At 47.3% G+C, this 22,996-nt stretch overlaps 1 protein-coding gene across 5 annotated transcripts in view; it reads left to right on the top strand.

The window, feature by feature from the left end:
• The first annotated feature begins 7,380 nt into the window (after positions 1–7,380).
• Positions 7,381–22,996, top strand: part of VPS53 (VPS53 subunit of GARP complex) — a 200,504-nt gene continuing 184,888 nt past the window's right edge. For 2 of the 5 annotated variants that reach the window (XM_055367078.2, XM_004058206.5), the window contains exons 1-2: positions 12,779–15,148; positions 19,183–19,263. In XM_055367078.2, the coding sequence (XP_055223053.1) occupies positions 15,062–15,148; positions 19,183–19,263 (168 nt within the window). In that variant the 5' untranslated portion in view covers positions 12,779–15,061. Of the gene's footprint in view, positions 7,527–12,778; positions 15,149–19,182; positions 19,264–22,996 lie in introns of those variants that run through there. The other 3 variants (XM_031003546.3, XM_063700895.1, XM_063700894.1) reach the window with 3 other exon arrangements.

The raw sequence follows: 22,996 nt of genomic DNA, 5'->3' as shown, positions 1-22,996 counted from the left end.
GGAGGCTGAGGCGGGCGGATCACGAGGTCAGGAGATCGAGACCATCCTGGCCAACACAGTGAATCCCCATCTCTACTAAAAATATAGAAAATTAGCCGGGCGTGGTGGCGGGCGCCTGTCGTCCCAGCTACTCGGGAGGCTGAGGCAGGAGAAGGGCGTGAACCCAGGAGGCGAAGGTTGCAGTGAGCCAAGATAGTGCCACTGCACTCCAGCCTGGGCAACAGAGCAAGACTCTGTCTCAAATAAAAAAAAAAAAGAAAAGAAAAAAGAAAATAGCAAGTAAAATCAGTTTCAACACCATGCTCAGTGAAGTCACCAGACTGTTCATGTTGAATCACCATAAAGCTAACAAGCAGAAACATGAACCTTAGCTTTTCAAGCGATCAAACCCCTGTCGGCAAATGGTAAGGCCAAATGAAAAACACGGGGCCTGGTTTACACAAACTTCTCATCCTTCAAAAGTCTTGAATCAGCTGTTTCCTTCTCTAAGAAGGTTTCCAGGTCTGCCTTTTGGTTTGGGTAACGAGCCTGTTGTTTTCTTATTTGTATGTTTCTCCACCAGACTGTTAGGTCCTAGAAACAAGGACTGTGTCTTTTCATTTTGTACCCCAAGTGAGGCTGGCACATTCTGAGGGTGCAATACATGTTTCATACTTTCCGAAGCCCATGCCTGTTGAGTACCTACTGTTTGCTAGGTCCTATGTCAGATGTTTTGTCTACATTGTCTCATTAAATCCTCACAACAAATGTTATTCTCACTGTGTGTGTGTGTGTGTGTGTGTGTGTGTGTGTGTGTGTGTTTATCAGCAAAATGAGACTCAGACCAGAGCAATTTAAAAATCGCCCCAGGTCACACTGCTGGTGGCGAGCTGGGATTCGAACTCAGTACTTTCTGCCTTTAGTTCCATGTGCCGGATGACTATACTGCCTTCAAGCCTGATAAGCAAGGAGGGAATAATAATCTTTCACAATATAGTTTCTGATGAATACTTCCTAATTATTTACTCATAAATTTGTATAGTGAATTGATGGGCTCTGATGCTGCCATGAACAGTATTCTCTGTTTATATGTAACTTTACAAATTTTCAAACCACTTTCACGTGTATTAGCTCACCTGGGTCTCAAAATAACCCAGTGAGGTTGGCTAAACCTGTTATTTCCATGTTACACATGAAGAAAGCGAGGTGCAGGTTGGGCCACTGACTCACCATCCTGTGAAGGGACAAGGCTCAGGTTAGAACCTGGGGCTGGATTCGTGTTCCAGGGTCATTTCCACTACTCCATGCTGTGGGGCTGGGGTTTCACCAGTTTGTCATTACACTGCTTGTGTGGGTTTCCAGAGTGAAATTTGGGCTACTTAATGCCAACGTAAAACTCACTTACCAAATGTAGACTGTTGCCCCCTTGAACAGAGAATTTATAAAGTTCCCCATTCTAAAGGGCTACGGAGGGATTTTTCTGCCATGAAAGCATGTGGGCCTGCCTTTCCATCTCCTCTCCCCCATTCCTCTGGACCCCACTCACTATCATTAAGGAATAGGACACAGGGACTCTCCCCATATCTGTTTCCTGGTTTCTTCAGCCTTAAATGGAAAATACCGTATTTACTTGTAAAATACTTTGTGAGTTCTCAAGTGAATGCCATTAAGATATGTGATGTGTGGGCAACTACCCTTGATCGAGGACCTTTTCCTCCTATCTGGGAAAATCATGTACATGAGAAAGAAGTGAGATCACATGTGAAGCGCCTCCACGTAGTGAGCTCCCGAACCAAAAGGGAACTTAGGGGTCTCTGTCCGCTCATCCACTTTAAAAATCCTAACACAGGCTGGGCACAGTCGCTCACAACGGTAATCCCAGCACTTTGGGATCCGTCCAAGGTGGGTGGATCACTTGAGCCCAGGAGTTGGAGACCAGCCTGGACAACATGGCAAAACCCTGTCTCTCAAAAAAAAAAAAAAAGCCAGATGGGTGGAACCCACCCCAGTAACTGTAGTCCCAGTTACGCAGGAGGCTGAGATGGGAGGACTGCTTGAGCCTGGGAGGCAGAGGTTTCAATGATCCCCGATTGTGCCACTGCACTGCAGTCTGGGTGACAGAGCAAGAACCTGTCTCAAATAAATAAATAAATACCCTGACAGAGAAGATAGACATCTGTTCTGAAGTAAATGTTATTTTGTGTAGACCCATACTTCATTTCCACAGTAGGGACCATTGAAGCAGAGAGAGGGCAGGAAGGACAAAAGGAGAATGAAGAAATAGGAAGAGACATAGAAAGATACAGCACAGGGGGTGGGCACGTGGGCACGGTGGCTCCTGCCTATTCTCCCAGCACTTCAGGAGGCTGAGACCAGAGGATCACTTGAGCCTGGGAGTTAGAGACCAGCCTGGGCAACATGGTAAAACAAAAAAATACACAAATTAGCTGGGTGTGGTGGCGCACGGCTGTAGTCCCAGCTACTCGGGAGGCTGAAGTGGGAAGATTGCTTGAGCCCGGGAGGTTGAGGCTGCAGTGGGCCATCATCACAGCACTGTACTCCAGCCTGGGTAACAGAGTGAGATCCTGTCTCAACACACACACACACACTGCCAGTATACACTTTGATACAGGAAGATAGACATAGAGATGAAGAGCTAAAGATTGGCACAACAACAGAACACGAGGAAAAGGTCAGACACGGAAAGGAAGGATGGAGGCGTCCAAAGAGGAGAACAACAGCCTTCTGCGGAACTTCATTCTCTTTGGCAACAAAAGCAGCAACAAAAGCCACACTGCGTCTGAAGAAATACGGTTCAGAGAATGAGCTGACTTGCTCTTAGGACTTTGAGTGTGGCCAGAAAGAAGTCAATCACCCTGCTCTTAATTTCTCCTTCACTTTGTTTGCCTGATCAGTGTGGCCCTGCGCTGATATGTGTGTGTGCGTTTCTCTAGCAGACCACATGCCCCTGACGGTAGGGGCCGTCTGCCTGGGAGGCAGCCACTGCATAGCGCACTGGAGTTGGGATCCGAGAACCCGAGTTCCAGTCCACGCTCCACCACCCGGAGGCTGTGTGACCTGGAGGAAACACTTTGCCTCCTTCCCCAGTAAAATGGCGGTTCCTCCCTCCACCCTCCAGGATGGCTGGGAGAATTAAATGAGATCATATTTTCAAAACGTTAAGCTGTGTGCTCGGCACAGGCAAAGGATTCTTGTTCTTTATACCGGATCCTCAAGGCATAGCCCCCTGCGGTTAAACTTCTCAACAAGCACCTGCTGGATTACAGATTCCCTAGGTGGCCTTAGCCCGACTCCAGATGGCAGCTTCGTTGGTTTTATCTTAGACTCTTTGCAAGAGCAAACTGTGAGGCTGGGAAGCACAGCCACACCCCAAACCCATGGTTTCTACAAACAGCGACCGCAGCTGCATGCTACACGGGAGACTCCGCTCTGATTCCTGCCGGTAAAAACCGTGATTTACACACGGAACCGATGATGGAGTGCTGCTTTTATGTATTGCTGTGTATTTTTCAAAGCACTTTCACATACACGTTTCTTTTGCTACAAATGCACAATCTGGCTTGTTTGCAGATAGTCACACCTATCTAAAAGCAAACATTTCTAAACTCAGGTTTAAAAAATATTTAAGGGCCGGCCGGGCACAGTGGCTCACTCCTGTAAATCCAGCACCTGGGAGGCCAAGGTGGGCGGATCGCTTGAGGCCAGGAGTTCCAGACCAGCCTGGGCAACATGGTGAAATCCCGTCTCTACAAAAAAAAAAAAAAAAAAAAAAAAAAAGAGCTTGTTGTGATGTTGTGTGCCCGTAGCCCCAGGCACTTAGGAGGCTGAGGTGCGAGATCACCTCAGGTTGAGCCTGTAGTGAGCTGTGACTATACCAGGCACTCCAGCCTGAGTGGCAGATGGAGACACTATGTCAGAAGAACACAGGTGGGGGTGTGTTCCTCACTCTGTTGCCCGGGCTGGTCTCAAACTCCTGGCCTCAAGCGATCCTCCCACCTTGCCACCTCAAGTGCTGAGATTACAGGCATGAGCCACCACGCTGGGCTTCAGACCTACTACATTTTGTCTGTGGCAAGCATGTCACACTTGTGAGGAAAACAAGGACGAGGAAAACCGCAGAAATGATTAGCCAGCACTTTGGGAGGCCGAGGCGGGCGGATCACGAGGTCAGGAGACCGAGACCATCCTGGCTAACACGGTGAAACCCCGTCTCTACTAAAAATACAAAAAAATTAGCTGGGTGAGGTGACGGGCGCCTGTAGTCCCAGCTACTCGGGAGGCTGAGGCAGGAGAATGGTGTGAACCCGGGAGGCAGAGCTTGCAGTGAGCCGAGATCGCGCCACTGCACTCCAGCCTGGGCAACAGTGAGACTCTGTCTCAAAAAAAAAAAAAAAGAAAAAAAAAGATCCAAAAGAATTTTTCAAATGATACAAGCTAGAAATACACAGAAGAAATATAAAAAGGCCCACTGAAAACTTTATAAGTAGGCCGAGCACAAGCCTGTAATCCCAGTGCTTTCGGAGATGAGGCACGAGGATCACTTGAGACCAGGAATTTGAGACCAGCCTGGGCAGCGTAACAGGACCCTCTACAAAAACATTTAAAAATTATCCAGGTGCGGTAGCATGTGCCTGCAGTCCCAGCTACGTGGGAAGCAGAGGTGGGAGGATCCCTTGAGCCCAGGAGTTGGAGGCTTCAGTGAGCCATGATCCTGCCATTGCACTCCAGCCTGGGTGACAGAGCGAGACCCTGTCTCTCAAAATAACACACACACACACAACTTTATCAGTGAACATGGAAAAGACTGTGAATATGGAAAAGTGAATATGGAATATGGAATTAGGAAAATGCCAGTGTGCCTAAGTATACAAGGACATAAGCACTTTTTTACAGTGCTGGTAGAATTAAAGTAATATAGGATTAGGCCAGGCACAGTGGCTTACGCCTGTAATCCTAGCACTTTGGGATACAAAAATTAGCTGGGGGTGGTGGCGTGCGCCTGTAATCCCAGCTACTCAGGAGGCTGAGGCAGGAGAATCGCTTGAACCCAGAGGTGGAGGTTGCAGTGAGCTGAGACTGTGCCACTGCACTCCAGCCTGGGCAACAGAACGAGACTCTGTCTCAAAAAAAAAAAATATATATATATATAGTATTGTTTATAATAGCAAAAAATTAGAAACAACCCAAATATTTAGGAATAGAATGAATAGGGCTGGGTGTGGTGGCTCACACCTGTAATCCCAGCACTTTGGGAGGCCGAGGTGGGCGGATCACTTGACGTCAGGAGTTCGAGACCAGCCTGGCCAACATGGCGAAACCCCAACTCTACTAAAAATACAAAAATTAGCCAGGTGTGATGGCACGCACCTGTAATCCCAGCTACTCAGCAGGCTGAGACAGGAGAATCGCTTGAACCTGGGAGGCAGAGGTTGCAGTTAGCCGAGATAGCGCCACTGCACTCCAGTCTGGGTGACAGAGTGAGACTCTGTCCCAAAAAATAAAAAAAGGAATAGAATAAGTAATTTACAGTATGTTCCAACTATGGAATACTCTGTAGCCATTAAAAGAAGAAATATAGCCGGGCGTGGTGGTGTGCACCTGTAGTCCCAGCTACTTAGGAGCCCAGGAGGTCAAGGTTGCAGTGAGCTATGATTGTACCACTGCACTCCAGCCTGGATGGCTAAGTGAGACCCTGTATTAAAAAAAAAAAAAAAAATGGAGAAACAGACCAACATATAGACAAGCCTCCTGAGTAGCTGGGATTACAGACATGTGCCACCACACCCAGCTAATTTTTTGTAGTTTTAGTAGAGACGGGGTTTCACCAGGTTGGTCAGGCTGGTCTCAAACTCCTGACCTCAGGTGATCCACCCACCTCGGCCTCCCAAGGTGCTGGGATTACAGGCGCACGCCACCACACCCGGCTAATTTTTTGTATTTTTAGTAGAGATGGGGTTTCACCGTGTTGGTCAGGCTGGTCTTGAACTCCTCACCTCAGGTGATCCACCCGCCTCAGCCTCCCAAAGTGCTGGGATTACAGGTGTGAGCCACCGTGTCCAATCAGGAGTTTAAATATATTTTAGAGACACGATCTTGCTTTGTCACCCAGGCTGGAGTGCACTGACACGGTCATGGGTGGCTGCAGCCTAGAACTCCTGGGCTTAAGGGATCCTCCCAAGCAGCTAGGACTACAGATGCGGTCCACCACACCTGTTTATTTCATTTTATTTTTTTGGTAGAGAGGAGGTTTCCCTCTGTTTCCCAGGCTAGTCTTGAACTCCTGGGTTCAAGTGATCCTCTCGCCGCCTTGGCCTCCCAATAAGCCATCACACCTGGCCTTGAACAACATTATATTTAGGAAATATAAACTTTCTTCTTTTTTTTTTTGAGACGGAGTCTTGCTCTGTTGCCCAGGCTGGAGTGCAGTGGCACGATCTCGGCTCACTGAAACCTCCGCCTCCCGGGTTCAAGCGATTCTCCTGCCTCAGCCTCCCAAGTAGCTGGGATTACAGGTGTATGCACCACCACACCCAACGAATTTTTGTATTTTTTTTTCTTTTTTTTCGGGGTTTCACCATGTTGGCCAGGATGGTCTCGAACTCCTGACCTCGTGATCCACCCGCCTCAGCCTCCCAAAGTGCTGGGATTACAGGCATGAGCCACTGCGCCCGGCCCCAGGAAATATAAACTTTCTACTGATTTCCTGAAGGAAAGCTAAAATAAGATTAGCTGAGCAAAATATTCTGGGCTGGTGAAGGGAGAATGTAATTTACATATCAGTGATTGTCAAATTACAGTGATGAAGATCATACCTCTTGTCAAAATACTGCGTGTGGGAGGTTTGTTCACAACATTTTTAGGTTTAGCAGAAAGAAGCGTGGGCTAAAAAAAAAAAGGTTAAAAAATATTCCATGGCTTGCAGTGAGCCGAGATAGTGCCACTGCACTCCAGCCTGGGCGAAAGAGCAAGACTCCGTCTCTAAATAAATAAATAAATAAATAATCCATGAAACGGCCGGGCGCAGTGGCTCATGCCTGTAATCCCAGCACTTTGGGAGGCCGAGGCGGGTAGATCACAAGGTCAGGAGATCGAGACCATCCTGGCTAACACGGTGAAACCCCGTCTCTACTAAAAATACAAAAAATTAGCCGGGCGTGGTGGCGGGTGCCTGTAATCCCAGCTACTTGGGAGGCTGAGGCAGGAGAATGGCGTGAACCTGGGAGGCAGAACTTGCAGTGAGCCGAGATCGTGCCACTGCACTCCAGCCTGGGCAACAGAACAAGACCCTGTCTCAAAAAAAATATATATATATGTATATTCTATGAAACACCCTTCATTAAAACTGCATGCAAAATGCTAAGCAAATGTGTATTTTTCCAGGGAAAGGATCTGTGTAGAGTTCTTCAGCTCCTCCAAGGGGTCCAGACTCAAAACAGATTAAGAACTACTGTTGTACACGAGGAAGAAGTGTGGCAGCTGAAGATCCAGCTCTGGGAATGCAGGAAGAAGTGGAGTCGAAAAAACAGGTTATGGAAGATGCTTAAGGGTTTTAGATATGATGAATTAATGCTAGCTACGTTATAATGATTGTACTAGTTAATGTCAGTTTTGTAAAAAGTGTTTTTATAGTTATTGGCATATATAAAACTTGCACAAGAGGGTTTATTAATTTGGCCTATATAATTATTACTTCCTTGAGTAAGGGAAAGGATTGCTTTAATATGAACCCAACGTAGCCAGTGGAAAAGGTTTTCATTTTAAAAGCCTTTGGGAGATATCATGTGTAAATGGCCGTGGGAACAGGGGAGCTGCTGAAACTAGCTGGAAATCACGACCGGCTTAGCAAGAATGGGCATGCAGAGAACCAGAGTACCAACCCAAACAAAACTGGTGTCCAGGATACAGGGAGGGTTCAGAACCATCCGAATGTCAATCAAGAACAAATGCCAGGCTCCAGGAGATTCAGGAAATTCAGGAATCAAGGACAGTGAAAGAACCAGTCATCGTGAAAAGCCACGTACTAGAAACAGTCCATAAAGAAGCACCAAGAGAACATTTTGAGCCGATTTCAAGGGGAAATTATACCCTATTCCTCCACTACAAGTTGGCCTGGGACCTTGTGCCACCCAGAGTGATGATAGGATCTAAAGGTGATTGCTTGGGAAGCCTAGGGGGCATTTTGGAGATGTGTGGGAGGTATTGTTGCTTCTGTCACTGTTGAGGAAAGGTACTACTTGACTGGCATTTAGTGGGCATGGACCAGGTAATTCAGATGTCCTGCAATTCTTTTTTCACAAGCAGTTTCACAGAAGGCTCAGCTATTTTGGAGAAGGTCCTTACAGAGAGGGAAGCTTGTGTGGAAAGATACTGTCTTGATCTTATGGAAGAACATACTTTGCACAGCGTCTGCTCTGTATATGACGGGGCAGTTACCTCTGCGCTCTGACAACAAGGTTGCAAATATAACCGGATATTTGAGATTCCTTTTCACAGAGTTATTAACGCTACATTGACACAGACACATGACATTTAGAGATCTCACTGAATTTCCTTATCAAAGGCTGTTTTAAAATTCCTATTTCTAGACAGTATACGTAAAGCCTTTTTTGGCAAGGTGAGAAACGTTATGGAAACTCCTCGTGAGGTTTGGTGTTATGTTTCCATCTTACTCTGACGTTTCCTCAAGGGGTGCCACACAACCCCCTCACAGCCTACTGTATACTCCCTTCCAATCCCTCCTCCCCCAACTCCCTCACAGCCTACTGTATACTCCCTTCCAATCCCTCCTCCCCCAACTCCCTCACAGCCTACTGTATACTCCCTTCCAATCCATCCTCCCCATCTCCCACACAGCCTACTGTATACTCCCTTCCAATCCCTCCTCCCCCAACTCCCTCACAGCCTACTGTATACTCCCTTCCAATCCCTCCTCCCCCAACTCCCTCACAGCCTACTGTATACTCCCTTCCAATCCATCCTCCCCATCTCCCACACAGCCTACTGTATACTCCCTTCCAATCCATCCTCCCCCAACTCCCTCACAGCCTACTGTATACTCCTTTCCAATCCATCCTCTCCACCTCCCTCACAGCCTACTGTATACTCCCTTCCAATTCCTCTCCCCATCTACACAGCCTACTGTATACTCCCTCCCAATCCATCCTCCCCCATCTCCTACACAGCCTACTGTATACTCCCTTCCAATCCCTCCTCCCCCAACTCCCTCACAGCCTGCTGTATACTCCCTTCCAATCCATTCTCTCCCATGTCCTACACAGCCTACTGTATACTCCCAATCCATCCTCCCCCAACTCCCTCACAGCCTACTGTATACTCCTTTCCAATCCATCCTCTCCACCTCCCTCACAGCCTACTGTATACTCCCTTCCAATTCCTCTCCCCATCTACACAGCCTACTGTATACTCCCTCCCAATCCATCCTCCCCCAACTCCCTCACATCCTACTCCCTTCCAATCCATCCTCCCCCATCGCCTACTAAAGGCCACAGTCTCCAAGGTTTCGTTTTGTTTTACTTTTAAAGTATTAGAGACTGAATTTCTGCCTCAGACGGTGAAATTTCAAGGTAGAAAAATGTTTTCTGTGAAACTTTGTCATCACTATACCCTATCCTACAGCAAAATAGGAAGTTGGTTTTTGTTTGTTTTTGAGACGGAATCTTTCTGTGTCACCCAGGCCGGAGTGCAATGGCGCGATCTTGGCTCACTGCAACCTCTGCCTCCCAGGTTCAAGAGATTGTCCTGTCTCAGCCTCCTGAGTAGCTGGGATTACAGGTGCCCACCACCACACCCAGCTAATTTTTTGTATGTATGTATGTATGTATTTTATTTATTTATTGAGATGGAGTCTTGCTTTGTCGCCCAATTTGTAGTGCAGTGACACAATCTTGGCTCACTGCAACCTCCACCTCCCGGGTTCAAGTGATTCTCCTGCCTCAGCCTCCTGAGTAGTTGGGATTACAGGCATGCACCGGCATGCGCCACCATGCCAGACTAATTTTGTATTTTTAGTAGAGACAAGGTTTGTCCGTGTTGGTCAGGCTGGTCTCGAACTCCCCACCTCAGGTGATCCACCCACCTCGGCCTCCAGAGTGCTGGGATTACAGGCGTGAGCCACCGTGCCCAACCTGGAAGTTGTTTTTTTTGAGCCCAGCTCATTTGTGAAAATATCACGTGCTCCTTATTTTCATACCCAAATTTCTCATATCCATAAACTTCCACATTTTATTTCTGTCAGAAGTATACAATCTCTTTCTAGATTTCCTCCTCCTGTCAAAGGTATTTCCTTCTTTTGTTTGACATAAATGAATCAATGTAGTCTGTTATTACTTAAAGAAGTTTTTTAAAACCCAGTGTGTCAACCTATCTCTCTGCTCTTTTAACTTCCTTTACTTCTTTGTACTGCATAACTCTCCTAAACTCAAACTTACATTATTAGTAGCTTATCTGCAAAGAGGGAGAAGGGGTATCATGGAGTTGGGAGCTCCAGAGGAGGCAAAGGTTTTGGGTCATGGGAGAGTGCCATTGAGAACTGACAATGGATGCTGAGAAGGACAATGAGAATCAGTGGAAATAAGGCAACAGGAATTTGTGCTGAACATGGTCACCCTGGTTTCATGATTCTCCACAACAATATGGGAAGCTCAGAGGCAAAGAAAAAAACAAAAAACAAAAAACAGAGAGACCAGGGCTGATGGCAGGCATGGTAAACCTGGTCATGCCCCTTCTCTGCTTACAGTCCGTCAGAGGCTTCCCATTCCTTCAAGAAGACCTTCCAGATCCTTCACCATCCGGCAATGCCCATTTCTCCAGCTTCCTCGTGTATCACTCTCCCTTGGGCTTTCAAACTTCCATCACCCTGGCCGACTCTTTTCATACTCATGGCTTTTGCACATTCTGTTCCTTTTATCTATGTGTTATCCTCACTTCCAACCCTTTGCTTCAGCTTAAAAATCACTTCCTCAGAAAAGCCTTTCCTGGCCGGGCTTGATGGCTCACACCCGTAATCCCAGCAGTTAGGGAGGTCAAGGCAGGCGGATCACCTGAGGTCAGGAGTTCAAGACCAGCATGACCAACATGGAGAAACCCCGTCTCTACTAAAAATACAAAAATTAGCTGGGTGTGGTGGCGCATGCCTGTAATCCCAGCTACTCAGGAGGCTGAGGCAGGCGAATCACTTGAACCTGGAGGCGGAGGTTGCGGTGAGCTGAGGTCGCGCCATTGCACTCCAGCCTGGGCAACAAGAGCGAAACTCTGTCTCAAAAAAAAAAAAAAAAAAAGAGAAAAAGAAAAAGAAAGAAAAGGCTTTCCTGACCCCTAATCCAATCAGAACTCTAACCATATAGTCTCTCAACATGTGCTTTACTTCTCTTTTATCGGATCTATCACAATTATATGTTTATTTTTACAATGCCCTTTTCATACATAGAAACAGCTCTGTAGAGGCAAGCATGGGGTCTATTTTGTTCACTGCTGAATTCCCGGCACCTAGCTTGAGTACCTGTCACTAACAGGAACAGGTGTTCAATAAATGTATTGAATAGGTTAATGAACGGCAGGAAGACTTAGGTATACGGCCTTAGGCAAATTTTTATTTTGTTGCTTGTTTTAACTAGATCTTCATCTCCTATCTGTTAGATGGGGATAGTAATAAAAACTAACAACCTCAGGATTGCTGTGTGAATTAAAAGAGACAATGCATGTAACATGCTTCGAATGGTGCCTGTCATATAGTAAGGGCTAGGAAATGTTCCTTCTTATTATCATCATTAAAAATAAGCTTTCTGAGCAAACGGAACTCTCATACATTGCTGGTAGCAATGTGAAAGTGATACAGCCACTTTGGAAAACAGTTTACCAGTTTCTTAGAAAGTTAAACACAGACATATCATATAACACAGCAATCCCACGTCTACATATTTACCCAAGTGACATGAAAACTTATGTTCACACAAAAATCTGTACATGAATGTTTATAGCAGCTTTATTCATAATTGCCAAAAACTGGAAAAACCCATATGTCCTTCAACCAGGGACTAGATAAACAAACTGTGGTATATTCATACAGTAGAATACCAGCAAGAAGACATGAACCACAGATACATGCAACAACATGGATGAATTTTAGATACTTTATGATAGATGAAAGAAGCCAGACTGAAAAGGTGTCATACTGTATGATTCCATCTATATGATATTCTGGAAATATCAAAACTATAGGGACAGGCCAGGCATGGTGGCTCATGCCTGTAACCCCAGCACTTTGGGAGCCTGATGCCGGCAGATCACCTGAGGTCAGGAGTTTGAGACCATCCTGGGCAACATGATGAACCCCTGTCTCTACTAAAAATACAAAAATTAGCCAGGTGTGGTGGCAGGCGCCTGTCATCCCAGCTACTCAGGAGGCTGAGGCAGGAGAATCACTTGAACCCGGGAGGCGGAGCTGGCAGTGAGCTGAGATTGCACCACTGCACTCCAGCCTGGGTGATAGAGCGAGACTCCGTCTCAAAAAAACAAAAACAAAAACTATAGGGACAGAAATCAAGTCAGTGGTTGCCAGTGGATGGGGTGAGGCAAGAGGGAATTTGGGGGAATGAAATTGTCCTATAACTAGATTGTGGTAGTAGTTACATGGTTATATACATTTATTTATTTTGTTTTATTACTGTTTGTTTTGAGATGGAGTCTTGCTCTGTCACCCAGGCTGGAGTGCAGTGGTGCAATCTTGGCTCACTGCAAGCTCCACCTCTTGGGTTCAAGTGATTGTGTGCGCCACCACAGCCAGCTACGTTTTGTATTTTTAGTAGAGACGGGTTTTACCGTGTTGGCCAGGCTGGTCTCGAACCCCTGACCTCAAGTGATCCGGCAGCCTCGGCCTCCCCACGTGCTGGGATTATAGGCGTGAATCACCACACCCAGTCGTTTATACACATTTATCAAAACTCATCGCATCATAAATTGCAAGAGTAAATTTTACTGTATGTAAATATCTTAATTTTTTAAAGGAAAAAAAAAGTCCAAAATAAGTAGCTATAATTACCTTTTCCTTTTAGAAAAAGGCATTCATATTTTCTGAGCATGAGAGAACTACAGGCTCATTGTAGACATTTGGGAAAATGTACAAAGGATGTACATTCATCACGTGCAGAAAAGTAATATTTCCTTGCTGTGAGTTTTATTGGCACAGAATACACACAAAGCTGGGACCATGCTATGCATTTTTAAAATGAAATCATACATTTTGCTTTGTGAAATATATTGTGCATATTTTTCATGTCATTAATTTTCAAAATCATGATTTTATGAATCAATAATATTCTATGTTTATTTAAGAGACAGAGTCTCCCTTTGTGGCCCAGGCTGGAGTGCAGTGGCGCAAAGGAATCATAGCTCACTGCAGCCTCAAACTCCTGGGCTCGAGTGATCCTCAGTGGTGGGATGAGATCTAGACCCCTGATATTCAGTCTCAGAAAGTCAATAATTCCCTGCCTCAGCCTCCTGAGTAGCTGGGGCTGCAGGCCTGTGCCACCGCACCAGGTTCAATGTATATTTTATTTTTTCTTTTTTTTCTTTTTTTAATGTATATTTTTTAGCATTCCTTTGTTGTTAGAAATTACATTGTTTATATAATTATTATTTGTCAATTAAAAATAAAAGAAAAAATCATACTGCTCCTATTTTTTATTTTGAGCAACTCTGATAACAACAACAAAAAAAAGTTCAGTGGGGCCAACGCGTTTCCCTCCTGGAGTTTCCCGGTTCACCTGGTGGAGCGGGTCCTCCTTGGGCTGCAATTCCCTCCTTCTTTTCAGTGTCTGCACGAAAGGTGGTTCCACAGGGTGATCGGTGATCTGGCTTATTTGTTCCTTTGTGGGGGTAAGGGCTGGGCACCTCACTATTTCCTGTATTACCAGCTTGAATTTACATCGCGCTGTTAATGTTTAATCCTCTCCACATCCACGCGGGGTAGTAATTTGTTCCAGGTCACACAGCTTATCAATGGTGGACTATTCAGGACTTAGATCCCGGATATTCAGCCTCAGTAAACGTCTCCCCAGCTCCAGGGCGCTGCGTCATCTGGCTTTAAAAAAACGTTTCTGGCCGGGCGCAGTAGCTCACGCCTGTCATCCCAGCACTTTGGGAGGCCGAGGCGGGCGGATCACGAGGTCAAGAGTTCGAGGCCAGCCTGGCCAACATGGTGAAACCTCGTCTCCACTAAAAATACAAAAATTAGCTGGGCGTGGTGGCGGGCGCCTGTAATCCCAGCTACTCGGGAGGCTGAGACAGGAGAATTGCTTGAACCCGGGAGGCGGGGTTGCAGTGAGCCGAGATCGCGCCATTGCACTCCAGCCTGGGCAACAAGTAAGACTCCGTCTCAAAAAAAAAAAAAAAAAAAAAAAAGACGTTTCTCCCCATAAGGAGGCTGCAGTCACCTCGAAAAGCTTCTGCGCAGAGCCGGGCGCACGGGGAATTTCTATCGAGTGGGCACTGTCCCGTCCTACGAATGTCCTTGGCGACATCGCCACTTGCCAGCTGGGATCACGTCGCCCCCGTGGCCGGGGACACCCGCTGCCACTGACCGAGGGGGCCCCGGGAGCTGAGAGGTCGCCGCTGCGCTGCCCGCGGAGGCTGTGGGCTGTGGTTCGCGACGCCGCCGGGCTGACTTTCATCCGGGCGTCCTGCTGGAGGCCAGACCCTACCCCAACCTCGGGGTCCTCAGTGCGGGGCGCGCCTTGGGGAGGGAAGAGGCCCCGCCATCCTATGGACGCGCTGAGGCCACGCGGGGCTGCCGGGATACAGCGTTGCCCGGGAGACACCTGACGTGACAGGAACGCCGCCAGTCTCAGTCCGCCGTGATCCCACAGTTCCCCGGTCCCGGAAGTGCCCTGGCCTCCCGGAAGTGCCGGAGCCGCTGACAGAGCGGCTGACGGAGCCGGGCTCACCAGGTCGCTGCCGCGAGGGAGTTGCTGTGCTGGCGCGTGGGTGGCGGCTGGAGGCCTGAGTTGGGCTCGCGGCGGGGGTCGGCAGGGGGCCGGGTGGCGGAATGATGGAGGAGGAGGAACTGGAGTTCGTGGAGGAGCTGGAAGCCGTGCTGCAGCTCACGCCCGAGGTGCAGCTGGCCATCGAGCAGGTAAGCGTTCCGCCCCTCAGGAGGGGAAACGGGCGTGCGGGAGGGGAGACGGCAGCTCCGGGCGCTGGGGAGGCCGCGGCGGGTGGACGGAGGGCCGGGGGCTCGGGGCAGAAGGGAAAGTGGAGGTGGGGAGGTGGTCCGGGTGAGAAGCGGTTTCTGAATCAGAAGGAAAGGAAAGAGAACCCTTTCTAGGCTTTGATTGTCTTTGGCGAGGGCTGGAGGTTCTGGTGGTTTTGGGGGAAGGAATTGTGCCCTTAGAGAGGACGACGGTAGGAGAATGCAGGCCTTGGGTGCCATCCTCAGATTCTGGGGACTGTGGGGGCTTCATGCATTTACCAGACTCGTACCAACGCCCCGGTTTTGCAAGCTGGCCCCTCGTGAGTGGCTTGGAACTGGGGGAAGGGTATGACTTTAATTTCTGAAGCGGACGGCAGAGAAGAGAGAAAGTGTTGAAAAATGACATCGTTGCCATTTTTAAAAGGTTGAGAATTCCTACCGGTGAATAGTTTGGGTGAGGTTGGAGAATACTCCCAAGGGGCCTCTTTTCCCTTCAGGAACTTTTTTTTTTTTTTTTTTTTTTTAGACGGAGCCTCGCTCTGTCGCCCGGGCTGGAGTGCAACGGCACGATCTCGGCTCACTGCGACCTCCGCCTCCCGAGTTCAAGCGATTCTGCTGTCTCAGCCTCCTGAGTAGCTGTGATTACACACACACCCACCACACCCGGCTAATTTTTGTATTTTTGGGTAAAGACGGGGGTTTCACCGCTTTGGCCAGAATGGTCTCGAACTCCTGAGCTCAAGTGACCCGCCCGCCTTGGCCTCCCAAAGTGCTGGGATTACAGGCGTGAGCCACCACGTGCGGCCCTGCCTGCAGGAACTCTTCCCTTTGCAAGTTTATTGAGTTTTTAAGGCTAATGATATTAGAAATAGTGATTTTTTTCTTTTCTTTCTTTTTTTTTTTTTTTTTTGTTTTCTGAGACGGAGTCTCGCTCTTTCGCCCAGGTTAGAGTGTAGGGATGCCATCTCGGCTCACTGCAACCTCCGCTTCCAGGTTCAAGTGATTCTCCTGCCTCAGCCTCCTGAGTAGCTGGGACTACAGGCACCCACTACCACGCCTAGCTAATTTTTGTATTTTTAGTAGAGACCGGGTTTCACCATGTTGGCCAGGCTGGTCTTGAACTCCTGACCTCAGGCTATCCGCCCGCCTCGGCCTCCCAAAGTGCTGGGATTACAGGTGTGAGCCACTGCACCCGGTCAGAAATAGTGATTTCTAATACTGCAGGGTATTGCTCCTGATAAACGGAGAAAATCTCCCTTAAAGGAATTGTCATGAAGTTATATGATTTAAGAAAGGGATTTATGATTGAGGAAATGGACAATTCCATTATGCCTTATTTAATGACCCCTGGGAAACTTTTTTTTTTTTGAGACAGGGTCTTGTTCTGTTGCCCAGGCTGGAGTACAGTGGCATAATCGTAGCTCACTGCAGCCTCGAACTCCTGGGGCTCAAGTGATAACCCTGCCTCAGCCTCCCGAGTAGCTGGGACTACAGCTGCATTCATCGACGCTTGGATGTGTGTTTTTCCAGTAGTGGTTGGATTACTTATACAACCACCTTTGTCCTAGCCTGAGAACGCCAAACCATTGGGCAGGAAGCTTTTAGTGTTCCGGCCACACGGCTCCACCACTTACCTCCTTTTGCCAGAAAAAGACATAACATTTCTGTTGCTCTTTGGACTAGTGGGCTCTCATGGAAGAAAAGAATAATGCAGTCAGTTACTGTTTGGTTGACAGGTATCAGAAAAGCACATTTTTGCTATTTCTTTTGTTTATTTCAACAGCTTTTGGGGTACAGGTGGTTTTTGATTACATGGATGAATTACATAGCCGTGAATTCTGACATTTTTCCTATTTTGTAAGAATAAGTTTGAGTGATAGTATAGCAGACATCTTTATGTCAAGCAGAATTCAGACATCATTATGTCAAGATGAATTCAGAATTTTTTCTTACTTTAGCACTCTGATTGAATGAAATTCTGTAGTAGCATACTTGTAAAGAGTAGTGATGTGTGAGGAGTCAGGAAGGGTTGATAAAATGGAATCACATTTTACTCCAAGATGAAGTCCCAGAGTCATTGCATAAGGTGAAAATTGGCTGGGCGCGGTGGCTCACACCTATAATCCCAGCACTTTGGGAGGCCAAGGCGGGTGGATCACAATGTCAGCAGTTCAAGACCAGCCTGGCCAACATGGTGAAACCCCGTCTCTCCTAAAAATACAAAAATTAGCTGGGCATGGTGGCAGGTGCCCGTAATCTCAGCTACTCGGGAGGTTGAGGCAAAGAACTGCTTGAACCCGGGAGGCAGAGGTTGCAGTGAGCTGAGATGGTGCCACTGCCTTCCAGCCTGAGCGACAGAGTGAGACTCCATCTCAAAAAAAAAAACAAAAACCAAAAAAAAAACAAAAAAAGGCGAAAGTCACTCTAGACATGAAAATCACTCTGCCCTGAAGTTCTTTAAATTGCCCATGAAGGCCGGGTGTGGAGGCTCACGCCTGTAATCCCAGCACTTTGGGAGGCCGAGGCGGGTGGATCACAAGTTCAGGAGATTGAGACCATGCTGGCCAACACGGTGAAACCCCTTCTCTACTAAAAACACAAAAAATAAGCCAGGTATGGTGGCGAGCGCCTGTAGTCCCACCTTCTCGAGAGGCTGAGACGGGAGAATGGCATGAACCCGGGAGGTGGAGCTTGTAGTGAACCGAGATCGCGCTACTGCGCTCCAGCCTGGGTGACAGTGCGAGACTCCGTCTCAAAAAAAAAAAAAAAAAAAAATTGCCCATGAAGTACCACGTATGCATCTCTGATACGTCTAGGGCTGTTAGTTTTTTTCCTCCATCACTGGAACCAGTCATTCTTTATTCAGTCGGCTTTTATTAGGAGCCTTGTTCCATGAAAACGATTTAAAACCTAGGACAGCACTAAAACCTAGGAGTCGTGAGAGGAATACAGAAACTGAGAGCAACTTGAGGAAATAGTTTGTATCTCTTATATCCTGCTCTCTGTGGGTTATACTTTCCCTCTGGTGAGCACGTGTCATTGAGACTGTGTAAATAACCTGTGTATATGTGCATTATGGAAACAGCAATGCTGAACATTTTAGAAAGAAAACATCTTCACTTTCTTCTCATCCACCTCCTCTTGATGTGGTAGAAGGCTTCAACTTTTCTAACAGTTGTCTTGAAGATATTTTGATTTTTTGACTCTATATTTCTTCGGAAGGCTTCTTCAGAGATGAAGTTGCTTCCCACAGTTATAACTCTATCAAGCTGGTGAGACCCAATGTCCAGTGGATAATTTGGCTGCTTGTATCATCCACCTTGTTGCATGTTCTTCAGGTTGTTAGGGAGTTAGCTGTATGTCTTAGAGGTGGACTGTTTTTGAGAGAGGATCTCACTCTGTCGCCCAGGCTGGAGTTCAGTGATACAATCTCGGCTCACTGCAACCTCAACCTCCTGGGCTCTGGTGATCCTCCCACCTCAGCCTCCCACGTAGCTGGGACTATGACAGGCGTGTGCCATGGCACCCAGCTAATTTTTTTTTGTAGAGATGTGGTTTCACCATGTTGCCCAGGCCAGTCTCCAACTCCTGAGCTCAAGCGATCCATGCAGCCTTATTTTAATTAATTAATTAATTAATTTAATTTTGAGACAGAGTCTTGCTCTTTCGCCCAGACTGGAGTGTAGTGGTGTGATCTCGGCTGACTGTAACCTCCGCCTCCCGGGTTCAAGCAATTCTCCTGCCTCAGCCTCCTGAGTAGTTGGGATTACAGGTGTGCGCCACCACCACGCCCAGCAAGTTTTTATTTTTAGTGGAGACCTGACCTCAGGTGATCCACCTGCCTTGGCCTCCCAAAGTGCTGTGATTACAGGCGTGAGCCACCTTGCCCGGCCCTTTCCTTTTAATTGACAAATTAAAATTATATATATTTACGGTATACTACATGTTTTTATATATGCTCCTCTCTTTCTATATAGGTGTTTCCAAGCCAGGACCCTCTAGATCGAGCAGATTTCAATGCTGTTGAATATATCAATACCCTGTTCCCAACCGAGCAAGTAAGTGGAGTTTCAGGTTTCCTTCCTTTCAGCAGCTTTTGGCACATCCTGGGTGTTATGCTTTGTGTGTTACACTAGATCATCTACAGGCCCTTGATACACAAGGGAGAGTTAAATTCAAATCAAACTCCATCGTCACCAGCTGGGGCAGTGAGCTACACTGTGTTGGGATGGAATTCATTGTATAGTGAACATATTATTAATAATTGTACTCTTAGGTTGTGAGAGTCCTCCCAAATTTTCTGCTGTAAATTGGAAAGTGGAAAGGATTTTTATAATGTAGTAGGGACAAGTGGGGGTGAGGCAGGCAGGATAAGCCCAGAATCATAAAGCCACTTTCACCTCTATTTCAAGATGTAAATTTTTATTTTTATTTATTAGTTTTTTTGAGACGGAGTTTTGCTGTTGTCGTTCAGGCTGGAGTGCAATGGCGCAGTCTCGGCTCACTGCAACCTCTGCCTCCTGGGTTCAGGCGATTCTTCTGCCTCAGCCTCCTGAGTAGCTGGCACTATAGGTACCCACCATCACGCCCGGCTAATTTTTGTGATTTTAGTAGAGACGGGGTTTCAGCATGTTGGCCAGGCTGGTCTCAAACTCCTGACCTCGTGATCCGCCTGCCTTGGCCCCTCAAAGTGCTGGGATTACAGGCGTGAGCCACCGCGCCCGGCCTCAAGATACAGATTTTTAGACTTCATGTTTTATTATTTTTTGTCCGGTGATTTTCCCATGGAGATGGATTTTCTTACAGAATTGGTTTTTGGGCGTTTGGGTGAGAAGTAGACCAGAACTGGAAGCAGCAGAGTTGGGAGAAGGGTAGTGAGAGTCCTGCTTCGTTTCCATTTTTTCAGTCAGCAGTTGTTCAGTAGGTGCCTGTCATGTGTTGTCAGTCACTGTGCTAGGTGCTGAGGGTGCAGAGATGAATAAGGTCCAGTCCATGCCCTTGAGGTGTGCAGGATCAAGTGGTGGGAGACCCTGGCGAATGTCGTCAGTGGCAGTGGGACAGTGCGGTAAGGAAACAAAGACCAGTTCTTCCAAGGAAAATCACAACTTCAGAGAGGAGGTAGCCTGTCTGCCGAGCTTGAGGGATTCATTCATGTATTCATTTAGTAAAACGTAGCAGTCATTTATTAAATGTCTACTAAGTGTCAGGTATTATTTTTAGAAACTAGGGAGAAATGTAAACATGACAAATCTGGTCTTGGTCTTATGGAGTCTAGTGTAGGGAGAAAGACAAGAAATAAACCAACAAATACTCTAGAGATGATCAAACATGGTGGCTGTGATACCAGGCAGGTTCCGTGACAGAGCGTGATGCATGGGCGGGGCGTCCTTTAAATAAAGGAGCTTAACGGGAAGTTCTCTGTGAGGTGGTTCCCTCTAAGCTGAGACCTGATGGACAAGAAGGAGTCAAGCTTGCAGCAGTCTGGCAGAACAGTATTCTAGACAGAGCCAACAGCTAAGTATCTCTTCCAGGATGATGAGGGAAGGAAGGTGTGGGCAGAAAGAAACCCAGGTGCCGAGGCAAGAGACTGAAGGCACAACCTGTTCCAATATAATAAAGAAAATAGTTAAACAAGTAAAGTTATAATAGAAATAGGATATAGAGATGATTGTATATGGATATTATCAATCATTAGTCTTTAGTATTAATATTTGTTTCATTATTACAACCAAGGAAAAACCAGGCCATACAGAGTCAGGAGACCAGAAGACAACAGTGAGAACCTCTGTCATGCCTGGATAAGGGCTGCTTGAAGGCACCTTGGTCTTGCGGTAGTGACAGTGCCTGGGAAGGCACCCGTTACTTAGCGGGCTGTGAAAGGGAGTCTCCCTTTCCCTGGGGGAGTTAGAGAACACTCTGCTCCACCAGCTCTCGTGGGGGGCCTGACATTCCCCAGGCCTGCCCACAGTCATCCGGAGGCTTCAGCGTCTCCCTGTGGTGCTGTGCTTCAGTGGTCATGCTCCTGGTCCACTTTCATGTTCCACCTGTACACCTGGCTCCTCCTTTAAGTTCTTAGAAGATAGCAGTAGCAGAATTAGTGAAAGTATTAAAGTCTTTGATCTTTCTGATAAGTGCAAAGAAAAAATGCTGACATCTGCTGTCTTCCCTCTCTGCTTCGGCTACCACAAAGGGAAGGGCCCCCTGTCACGTGGACATGTGATTTGCTTGACCTTGTCAGTCATTTGAGATGACCCACACTCCTTACCCTGCCTCCTTGCCTTGTATACAATAAATAGCAGTGCGTCCAGGCATTCGGGGCCACTACTGGACTCTGCACGTTGGTGAGTGGTGCCCCGGGCCCAGCTGTCTTTCCTACTACTTCTTAGTTTTGTGTCTTTCTACAATCTCTCGTCTCCGCACACGAAGAGAAAACCCACAAGGCCCCGTAGGGCTGGACCCTACAGCAGGCCCTTCTAAACACAGGACCAAGGCACAGAAACAGGAGACGTAAGATGTGCACAGTGAGCAGAGACTCACAGGAGATGAGGCTGAGGAGGGAGAGCAAGGATCCTGGAGGATCTCTGTCCTCTAGGCTTATCGTTGCCAGTTTTTTTGGAGACCACATGCCTTTCAGTGAAATGCTTTTTTTCTTTCTTCCTTTTTTTTTTTTTTTTGAAACAGAGTTTTACTCTGTTGCCCAGGTTGGAGTGCAGTGGCACAATTGCAGTAACTTTGAACTCCCGAGCTCTAGCGCTCCCACTACATCGGCCTTCTGAGTAGCTGTGACTACAGGCGCATGCCACCACACACAGCTAAGTTTTAAAATTTTATTAGTAGAGACGAGATCTCACTACGAAGCCCAGGCTGGTCTCGAACTCCTGAGCTAATGTGATCCTCCCGCCTCGGCCTCCCAAAATGTTGGGATTACAGGCATGAGCCACTGCACCTGGCCCAAATATTTTTCACAGAACTGATTTTCTTTTTTTTTTTTTGAGACAAAGTCTCATTCTTGTCCCCCAGGCTGGAGTGCAATGGCATGATCTCGGCTCACTGCAACCTCTGCCTCCTGGGTTCAAGTGATTCTCCTGTGTCAGCCTCCTGAGCAGCTGGGATTACAGGGGCCTGCCACTACGCGGCTAATTTTTGTATTTTTAGTAGAGATGGGGTTTCACCATGTTGGCCAGGCTGGTCTCAAATTCCTGACCTCAGGTGATCCGCCCGCCTCGGCCTCCCAAAGTGCTGGGATGACAGGCATGAGCCACCGCGCCCAACCCACAGAGCTGATTTTCACTTGGATAATTTTTAAGCCTGTATCCCCAAAATATTATATACATATGTGAGTACCAATTTTAAATAAGTTAGGCTTCAGTAGTATTTGCTATATAAATAAAAAATAAACATAGAGGCTTCAGTGCTTGCTCCTCACACCCCAGGGGACAGTGTGGCAGACCCCTTGGGGACATTCGCACCCTGCTCTGGAGGTGGCTGCTGTAGGCAGCGGGTATTCATTGAAGGACTTTTGGCAGGATAATGACTGGAGCACATTCACGTTTTTAAAATTCCGTCTGGCAGCCATGTGGAGGATGAGCAAGGGATGGAGGTCGAGGGAGACTACAGGCAGGAGACTCACGCAGTCGATCACTGGAAAGAGATGGTGAGAGCCTGAGAAAAGCTGTGGGATAGAGAGAACCAGATCTGAGAGCTATTGAGGGGACCAAAGTCATGCAGTTTGGTACCTGAGGGCGTGAAGGTAGAGGGTCATGGAGAATCCAAAATTCACTCATTCGTTTA

Source organism: Gorilla gorilla, chromosome 19, assembly GCF_029281585.2.
Source record: "Gorilla gorilla gorilla isolate KB3781 chromosome 19, NHGRI_mGorGor1-v2.1_pri, whole genome shotgun sequence".
Classification (NCBI taxonomy): domain Eukaryota; kingdom Metazoa; phylum Chordata; class Mammalia; order Primates; family Hominidae; genus Gorilla; species Gorilla gorilla.
This window is presented reverse-complemented; position numbering and strand designations above follow the sequence as displayed.